Source organism: Odontesthes bonariensis, chromosome 19, assembly GCF_027942865.1.
Source record: "Odontesthes bonariensis isolate fOdoBon6 chromosome 19, fOdoBon6.hap1, whole genome shotgun sequence".
Classification (NCBI taxonomy): Eukaryota; Metazoa; Chordata; class Actinopteri; order Atheriniformes; family Atherinopsidae; genus Odontesthes; species Odontesthes bonariensis.
In genome coordinates this window covers 1,990,036-2,000,594 of record NC_134524.1, presented here as the reverse complement: position 1 = coordinate 2,000,594, position 10,559 = coordinate 1,990,036, and the positions used below count along the sequence as shown (strand labels likewise).

The 10,559-nt window shown below is 43.0% G+C and overlaps 1 protein-coding gene across 1 annotated transcript in view; it reads right to left on the bottom strand.

Annotated features, from left to right (window-relative positions):
* Positions 1–6,507: 6,507 nt before the first annotated feature.
* The window catches only part of gp1ba (glycoprotein Ib platelet subunit alpha), a 13,241-nt gene continuing 9,189 nt past the window's right edge, over positions 6,508–10,559 (bottom strand). The window contains exon 6 of the mRNA XM_075450801.1: positions 6,508–9,492. Within this exon, the coding sequence (XP_075306916.1) occupies positions 7,987–9,492 (1,506 nt within the window). The 3' untranslated portion in view covers positions 6,508–7,986. The remainder of the gene's footprint in view (positions 9,493–10,559) is intronic.

Genomic DNA, 10,559 nt, shown 5'->3' with positions numbered 1-10,559 from the left:
TCATCCCAAAGACTGAGGTTCAGATTCTCTCCGTTTCTAAACCCGTTCTCATTTCCAGAACCTTTTTATCATGTGCTCAGTCCTTGTTGGTTCGTGGATAACAGAAAATATTGGATATGTAAAGGAAAGTGAATAATGAAGCTTTCATGAGACACTTCTGAAGAGGACAGTCAGACTGTCTTTTAATGGGCTTCTGAGTGTAAATCTGAGAAATCACACACTGATACTGAGGAGAACTGGATTTCTACTGCTCCTGTGATACTTTCCTGGATCACCCACAAGTAGAGATTTCCCGATCAGGATTTTTTGCCCTCGAGTCCGAGTCATTTGATTTTGTGTATCTGCCGATACCGAGTCCCGATCCGATTCTTTTATAATACTTTAAAAATATATATATTAAAAAAGAGCAATTAAACAGATTCAAGATGTTCCTCATATTTATTTAGCTCATCTTTAAGAAATCAACAATTAAACATCTCATCTGGAAAATACTAAGCATATAAACAAATTTGAAGAATTAACAAACAGAATATTTTTTCTTGTTATTAATTTTCTATACTTTTACATGTTTTCCTATTTTTGTTGTTGATGATCAACTCCTACTAGTGCATGAATTGATACCTCCCCCCCTTCAATTAATTGTTAATTTCATCATAAATGTATCTATATATAAAAAGTAACAATAATAAATTATAACGATTTAAAAAAATTAAACAGCATCTCATCTTTAAAAAAAAAAACTCAGCAAGCATATAAACAAATACTAAACATGTGCCACAGACTTGCTTAAAGTGCAGTTTTGGTTCACTGGAGGATATTAATGTTTTTCTTTATAAACACCAACATCTCTACGTTCTCAGGTTTGAGCCGGTTTGAAGACCGTGGTGAAGTTGGTTTGATATCGGTTTGAAAAAAAAGACACCTTATTTCCTTATTGTGAATATCTGTCGAATATCCAATATCAAACCAACTTCACCACGGTCTGTAGCAGCAGCTGCAGCAGACACTAATCGTGCTAACAGATTAGCTAACAGACAGCCTGACTGTGTTCTGCTAATCGTGCTAACAGATTAGCTAACAGATAGCCTCACTGTGTTCTGCTAATCGTGCTAACAGATTAGCTAACAGATAGCCTGACTGTGTTCTGCTAATCGTGCTAACAGATTAGCTAACAGATAGCCTGACTGTGTTCTGCTAATCGTGCTAACAGATTAGCTAACAGATAGCCTGACTGTGTTCTGCTAATCGTGCTAACAGATAGCCTGACTGTGTTCTGCTAATCGTGCTAACAGATTAGCTAACAGATAGCCTGACTGTGTTCTGCTAATCGTGCTAACAGATTAGCTAACAGATAGCCTGACTGTGTTCTGGTAATCGTGCTAACAGATTAGCTAACAGACAGCCTGACTGTGTTCTGCTAATCGTGCTAACAGATAGCCTGACTGTGTTCTGCTAATCGTGCTAACAGATAGCCTGACTGTGTTCTGCTAATCGTGCTAACAGATTAGCTAACAGATAGCCTGACTGTGTTCTGCTAATCGTGCTAACAGATAGCCTGACTGTGTTCTGCTAATCGTGCTAACAGATCAGCTAACAGATAGACCCTGGTGAAGTTGGTTTGATATGGGATATTCGACAGATATTCACAATAAGGAAATAAGGTGTCTTTTTTTTCCAATACCTCCCAAGTCACTAGGTCACAAGGCTTCACTACGGTCTGTAGCGGCAGCTGCAGCAGACACATTTCCGGAAAGGTACTGGCTTGATTAAATTCATTCTGGACTCTCTATCCGACCCCATGAAGACCTCGGGACACTTCGGTTTGGCTTTAGGGACCCTCTACTCACTACCACGTAAGTGTTATGTTGTTTGGAGCTGTAGAAGAGGTATAAAAACAGCGTTTTGTAGCGGCGACATCATATGCCCCTCTCACCTCCAGGCTAACGACTTTTGGCTAAAAACGGTCAAATCGAAATTCTCAAAACACATCCGAATGACATGATTTTGATGTCAACTCAACGTTTGTACTCCCAACATCCCGTAAATTGATCCAAAGTGCATTTTACTCCGGATTATCCCTTTAAGTGTCTTATCAGGTTAGTTGTGTTGAATGCCGATTTTTCCTTCCCACCCCTTGAAATACCACGGTTGCACACCGAGCAGTTCGCTACTGCCATGTTTTTTTCGTCAACTTTGAAGAAGTTCCAAATAGCAGACGGTAGCTTTCTTCTCTGTGCTTTCCGCAATGAGTTGCATGTACATCCGTTAGCGTGGATGATGTCATGTCGCACATGCATGTGAAGTCAAGAGGTTTTGCACTCTGTGCCACCGTATTGCTATAGATATAATATATGTTAATTTTTAAAAATTATGAGAATGTATTTAGATATTTATTCGAGTCCTGATCGGGTAGGTAACACCCGATTCCGATCGAGTCTGACACCACGTGATCGGGGCCGATTTCCGATCACGTGATCGGATCATCTCTACCCACAAGTCTTTCTAATAATGCTATGACTCCTCTTCACACAACTTAAACTCTTCATGTCATTAAAGGATTTATATTGAGCAGAATTAAGTCCCATTTTAACATCTAATCATGAAATATGGCATATTGTGGACGTTAAACACATCAAATTACATGTTTTGGCTGCACACTTCTATCAAAAAGCCAAATGATGCTCAGATAAGTCTGGAAAGAACCATTCTACATTTGACATTGATCATCAAACTTTTTAAATCACAAAAGATTTCAGCAAAACTACAGAAAGAAGTTAAGAAAACTGCAGCTTTAGTGGGAAATGTGACAGGATGGTCAAAAAGTGCCCCAAAAGGTTAGAAAAGAGGAAGAAAAGGGCCCAGAAGTATGTTTCACACACAGCTAAAAGGATAAAGCTCCATTTTATTTGGCCATCTGGCCGGCTTATTGAAATCTATAGCTGAGGTTGTGTTTCTGGGATGGTTTAACGCTGTAACGGTTAGCATTAGCTTTAGCGTTAGCAGGCCGGGCTAACAGTGAATAGCAGCCAGGTTATCTGAACTTTTTACTCTCTGCTGCATGTTCTGACTGCCCGTGTCCAGCAGCAGGAATCAAACCAATGACACAGAGCACTCTGAAGACATTTCTGCTAACGTCTGACCGCTAAATTCATTCTTTTCTGGACTCACCTGCATGCAGCTTTCTGTTGCTATGCTACCAGATGTTCCGAGATGAGCCGAGATGAGCCGAGATGAGCCAAGATGAGCCGAGGGTTCGCAGTGTGTGTCGGGTAATGGGCCGTTTCTCAATGTGCGTATTTGTCTGTAGTGATGTTTCCAACAGGGTCTTGACTCTGAAGCGCGTGTCCAGTAACTTCGAGAGAGTCTGTCTGCAGACCTTCGAATGAAGACCGGAAGTTGATCTTCTTCTTCTTCTTCTTCTTCTTGTAATTTATTGGCGGTTAGCATCCGTAATGTTGCATTACCGCCACCAACGGTACAAATTATGTAACTGCGGGTGTGGAGCGTCGACGAAGGAGTGACAAAATAAAATAAAATAAAGAAAGAAAATAAATAAATAAATAGACAAATAAATAAACAATTCACTAAATGAAATAAATAAATACAAATAAATACAAATAAATAAATAAATAGATAAATAAATAAATAAATAAAAATAATAAACTAAATCCTTTCAAAAAGTCCTGTAGTCTTTAAGAAATTAAACACAAATCTCCAAGCTGAGGGCACAGAAAAGGAAAGTAGTCCCTCAAGAGAGGGCGCGGTCTCCCCCAGTTCTCTAACCTCCTCTAGCAGAATACCTCTTTCTATGCTGTACGCTTGGCATTCTAACAAAACATGACGGACAGTCTCCATTTCCCTGCAGTCAATACAATGACCTGTGGCATGCTTGCCAATGATATGAAGAGTATGATTCAGCCTAGTGTGCCCTATCCTAAGCCTAGTTATTACCTGTTCTTCCTCACGACTCCAGCTACACTGTCTTCTAGTGGGAACCTGCTTTTGTACAGTGCGAAGGAAGATACCCTTACTCTCCCTGCCCCACTGCCCCGGCCATAAGCCCATCGTTTTAGGGACTATAATGTGCTTAACTTCTGCTTTACGAAGTGGAATGTTCATCTGATCTTCAACATTTAAAGCATCCTTAGCAAGCTGGTCTGCAACTTCATTCCCTTTAAAGGAGAATTCCGGCCATTTAACAAACATATCCCGTCTGTTGGAGACCCAGAGAAGTTGCCTAAAGGGAAAACCGCGAGAAATTTTCATGCCCGCTGCGCAAAGTTGTCCGATTGCGCTGATTTCCATGAAAGCGGGCTCTATCGGGCAAGCTTTTAACCTCTCCTGAGGCTCTTAACGTGTAACAAAATACTTTTGACCGAATTGGCCGTGGTGTCAGTGGCAATACAATTCAACCCAGGGGCTAACCGTACCGTTAGCTAGCACAGACAACAATATAATCCCGAGGGTCCTTACCTCCCGCAGCTGAATAATGGGCGAAGGTGCGCTCCTTCCAGCAGTCATGTGACACGTCATGACATCACGGCGAAAATGGGTGTTGAAACGAGTCAGCTGTTCGATAGGAAACAATAACAAAGATGGCAATGTGTAGTTCGGTTCCCGAGGGTCGCTTTTGGTGGACAAAAAGACAATTTTGGAATACTATATATTTATATATACTATATATATATTTATAGTATAGTATAGTATATATATATATATATATATATATATATATATATATATATATATATATATATATATATATATATGCGCCAGGGCTAGAGCCTCAGACTCAAATATAGAGCGGATGTTTACGTGCGTCGTGATTTAGCATGAAAAATAGTTCCTGAACAGCAAAGAACACGGATTACACGGATGGAAAACCATAAAATGCGCCAACATTTTTTTTTAATACCACAAACCACCCGGTGAGTTGACCTTTTCTTTAAAATGAACATTAGTATTGTTTTAAGGACATCGAACAGAGTGCCCAATGGAACCCTGTCTGTTTTGGTTCTAACCCTGAGTTATTGATCCCATCGTACTAAGTTACCATCTGATACCAGTACCAACCTTGGTATTGATACGAATTGGATCTATTGGGCCACCCCTACTTCACTCTGTCAGTGAGGGGCCGGTTTTAGGGCCCATCAGGTGTTAGGGCCCATCAGGTGTTAGGGCCCATCAGGTGTTAGGGCCTATCAGGTGTTAGGGCCTATCAGGTGTTCGTGTTAGGGCCCATCAGGAGTTGGTGTTAAAATGCGCCGCCATTTTTTTTTTTAATACCACTGACCACCCGGTGAGTTGACCTTTTCTTTAAAATGAACATTAGTATTGTTTTAAGGACATTGAACAGAGTGCCCAATGGAACCCTGTCTGTAGCAGCAGGATGGACCAGCCAAAACAGCCAAAATGGATAGAAAGGAGCTATTGTTGTGAAAATGGTCTCCTCATTTCTTATTCTTGATAAACAAGCTGGAACTGGGACTCAAGGTCTTAAATAGTGAACTGTTCCTTTAACCCTGCAAATTAAGAGCCCAAGAACCAATAAAACAACCACAGCTGCCTTCCATTTCATTCATTCTGGTGGTGAGATATGACTGGAAACCAGCCCAGTTCAGAGTTTAGGTTCTAGGTTCTCACAGAACCGGTTTCTACTGTTTGAAGTCTGAAGTCAAATGGAGACTCGGCGAGGATCTTACTGCTACGACGTCGTAAAAAGGACCCCAGAGCGTTCAAAATGAAGACCTCCAATCCGTTATGTCCAACCTTCTCTTTCAACTTTAGAAAACACACGAAAACAAGTTTAGTTTGAGTTACACTTTTATTGTTTGAGCAACATGTTCAGCACAGGTTCTGCTGGACCCTCTGCCTCCCGGCTGAAGCATTATAAATGTATACGGTAAGTTCTGTTGGGGGGTTGGGCACGTTTAAAGTTGGGCTGAACGATTATGGAAAATAATCTAATTGCGATTTTTCACGCCAGTATTGCGATTGCGATGCGATATGCGATTATTTTTTAAGGTCTTTGTTTTCTGTATTATTAAACAAAGACAAGCAATACATCATACAGTATGGCCAAAACTATATTATATTAATTTTAAACTGTTCTTTCCTGGAAGACAGACCTCTGTTATGATGACATGAGGTGATGCATGAATTGATGACCGACATTTTTATTTAACAAAACAGTATATTTGAACATACACAATAGTATATTTTGAGCTTACAAACATCTGAGCATAAAGTGTTGACAAGGAACAAGGAAACACATGCCATGAACCAAACTTCTACAGTAGTACAAATATGGTCTGTACTCACAAAGCGATGCATTTGGAAGTTTGTACATAGTCCAGGAGTTTATTATTATCAACACAAGCCTGATAGCTTCTCTGCTGCTAAAGCTGCGTCAACGTCACTTCAGAGAGCTGGGAGCTTCAAAGTAAGATGAGGGTTGATCTATTACTGTAGACAACAAAGCATATGCTATATTCTACATGGTTTTTTATGTTGTAGAGTTGTGAATTTATTTTATCAATGGAGAAATTGACCAGCCTTGCTTTGTTGTCTACAGTAGTAGATCAACCCTCATCTTACTTTGAAGCTCCCAGATCAAGGAAGTGACGTCGACGCAGCTTTAGCAGCAGAGAAGCTATCAGGCTTGTGTTGATAATAATAAACTCCTGGGCTGTGTTCGAAACCGCCTACTTTTCCTACTAGTCATACTTTTTTAAGTTCCCGGATGTACACTAGATGCATACTAGATTCGCCGAAATGTTGAGTATTCATCATGAGGTTACTTGTCACACTCAAACTACCCAAGATGCAACGTAACGTGACGTCGCCCATCGCCATTTGAACGGTCAAATTCCGTTAACGGGACGATAGCAGTCAAAACGGCATAACCTGAAGTGCGTTGCTCACTGCGGCTAGCTTTACTAGTGGCGAATTCGTGGGAACAAAATTGTAAATAACCGGTATTTTGTCAGATTTTCAACACTTTGGGGGTCTAAATGACCACTTTCTCTCCTGAAAATGTTTCAAATGTTGCTAAAGTTATATATTTACAGAGTTTATAGCTTTATAGACTTTATCGGCTCGGGCAGGAGTGAAGTGCACTGTGTGTAAACGCTCTGCATACTGTCTGAGCGATGAGTATGCCGTTTTCAAGTATGTAGTATGTAGTAGGCGGTTTCGAACACAGCCCTGGACTATTTTCAAACTTCCAAATGCATCGTTTTGTGAGTACAGACCATATTTGTACTACTGTAGAAGTTTGATGTCATGGCATGTGATTTTAGTGTGGTAATTTTGGAGATACTGCCAGGGTCCGTTAGCGCTTGTACTAAGCTATTTGGGATAACTCAGTAACTCAGCTGATGTTCAGCCAATATCGAAAAAACTTCGGGTGGGCTACTTGGCTGGATATCACGGTTCAAATGACCCCAGGGTGAATCTACTCCGAACTATCACTTTAAAACCAAAATAGTCCCACACGACTGATGTGCAGTTCCTCTTTGAAACTAGCATCCCCGCAGGGTCTGGTTCTGTTGAGCCTGAGGCCATTGTGTAGGTTACAGCTTTGCTTGCGAGTTCTCTCCGGTAGACTGTTTCATAACTTTGCTCCCCGTGTCACTTAACCTGAGTGCAGCCTCTGTGGTTAGATAATCTCGTTTGATCATATCACATGTTTTACTCGCGCATGTCACGTGAACAGAGTATAATCGCAGCCTTTGCGATTAGAAAATTGCACTTGGTCATATCGCGATATTATCGCAAATGCAATATATCATTCAGCCCCAGTTTAAAGGCATCCACTGAGGTGTGTGCAGGCTGGTGTCTGGTTTATAAAGAGGCCCGTGTTGCAAATAAAAAGGAGGTATCATCAGCATAAAAGCACACTTTGCAGTTCTGAGCTGGGGAGTAAATGCAGTGGGTCTGACAGTAATCCCTGAGGGACGCCCTCATCAGCTTTAAACATCATCATCACTGAGCTGCCTCGTCCTCAGGAGGTGTGGTCACTCCCCAAGGCATGCTGGGTAAATAGTGAGCTAGCCACTCCCCCCAGCTGCCCCTTGGCTCCTCCTCCTGGTCATCTCTCTTCACCTCCCAGCCTCCCACCACCCAGTCCAGCTCCTCCCTGCCTCCCTCCGCCTCCTCCCTCTCCTCCCGCAGAATCACGCTGTAACGCCTTTTGGACGCTCCTTCTCCACGTCTTCTCTGCTCTCTATCGCCCCTGACTCTCTTTCTGCCTCCATCCACCCAGCACTCCTCCATCACGTCCCTCCACCCCTCTATCTCTTCCTCTTTGCTGAGCACACGATACAAAGTCTTCCTGTACACCCCTCCCTTCTCCCTCTCTTCTCCGTCTCCTTCTTCCTCTTTTGTCCCTCCTCCTTCCGCCGGGTTCAGAGTAACAATCTCCCTTTTGTTTCCTCCCTCCTCTCTTCTCTCACCTCCCTGCTCACCCTCCATCGCCTCTCCTGCCTCTCTGTGGACGAACAGAACAGAGCGATACAGCGCCATCACTCCTCCTCCTCCTCCTCCTCCTCCTCCCTTTTCTTCCATCTTGTTGTGCATCAGCAGCATCACTCCTTCCCCGCCTGCGCCCCTCTGTGCTGCCGCCGCCATACTCAGTGGCTTGTACACCCTCCTGTACCAGATGACCAGCTTCACCGAGGTCATCAGGACGCACAGCGCCGACGCCACGCACAGCAGCAGACACCCTGCCAGCAGCCAGACACAGAACTCCCCTGCAGCCCCCACGTAGAGACCTCGCCGGACGCCAAAGTGCTCGATAACCACCCGAGAAGAGGTCGCTGCGGCCTCAGGTGTTGTGGCGGCCTCAGGTGTTGTGGCGGCCTCGGGTGTTGTGGCGGCCTCGGGTGTTGTGGCGGCCTCGGGTGTTGTGGCGGCCTCAGGTGTTGTGGCGGCCTCAGCTGTTGTGGCGGCCTCAGGTGTTGTGGCGGCCTCAGGTGTTGTGGCGGCCTCAGGTATTGTCGTTGAGACTCTCTGGAGCTTTGGAGTTGGCGAGGCGTCAGTTAAAGAAACCAATTTGTCAGTCTGAGTATGTTTTATTGGGCCGTAAGTGGAGGGTCTGACGGTAGGGAGGACGAATTCTGTGGCCACGCGTGTTTTCACCTCAGACCCGGATGTGTGGGACCATTCAACGAAACTGGTGAAGGTTTGGTACCAGGACCACGTCACCACTTCTCTGTACTCTAAGCGCACTTCGGTGACTGAAGGAGCAGGTGGTGAAGTAAAAGCAAGAGCAGGTGCAGCAGGTGTAGCAGAGGTAGCAGCAGGTGCAGCAGGTGCAGCAGGTGTAGCAGAGGTAGCAGCAGGTGCAGCAGCTGTTTCAGCAGCTGGGACAGCAGCTGTGGTTATCGGCTGGTCGAAGTCTCCAGGTGGACCAGATTGTGTGGAACACAGATCTGAGTCTGTGAGCGTCATCACAGGCGTCCCTTTGTGCTGTGGTGGAGAGTCACACACCTGAGAACACAACAACACACGCCGCATTATTTTCATTTCATTTATTAGTTTATTTGACAGGGACAATACAATCGGACATAGCTACAAATCAAAGCTTGTAGCTGATGTGATACATATAGAATATAGCAACAAGTGCTAATTTACAACTACCGTCCCTGGTTAGGCTTTTCTATGCTGACACAAAATTAGAATAGACATTAAAATAAACCTAAAATAGACATTAATTTACATAAGAACATTAATCTATAAACACAACAGTGCAAACTTTCATCTCATTCATTCACTCTCACATTTTTACAAGTGAGTACAGTTTTGGTTGGTTTTAAGCCAAAATCTAAGTTTAAAGGTGAACAATTTAAACTCACTGATGGACTTAATGTCTGTGGGCAGTGAGTTCCAGAGTTTACAGCTTTTGTAAGAAAAGACCGACTGTCCAAACGATGTTCTGCACTTAGGGATTGTACAGTTGTGGTTGGAGCTGCTGCTGGTACGTCTCTTTATAAATTCTTTGAATGGTTCTGGAGCCAAATTTTGAAAGCATTTAAAAAATCATTTGAGAAAACACAAATTGCTAAAACTGTCAAAGCTCAACAAATCATGTTTGTAGAGGATTTGACAACGGTGATAACGGATTGGTTTTCTGTCCATCATTTTGAGAGCTTGATTGTAAAGTGAACCGATGCGCTTTGTGGCTGAGGGAGCTGCCCATTAAAGTAACAATCAGAGCCATAATACAGACAATCTGTCTGAATTTACTGAAGTTACAGCCTGTCCAGAAGAAGAAGAACTTTTATGTATACAGCACCTTTCATAGATAAAAAATCACAAAGTGCTTTACACAGTAAAACAAAATTACAAAGAGAAAACAAGTTCATATATGGATACAAAAAAGTGACATCGGGCCAATCAGCTGAAAGCCTGTCTAAAGAAGAATGTCTTCAGCTGCTTCTTCGGCCCCGTTTACACGACAGGAAGACGCAGATGTTTTCCTGCGGTTTGGCCTCTCATTTACACCAAAACCCCGTTTTTATCACAGAAAACGGTTATTTCTAAAACCTCCGGCCAAA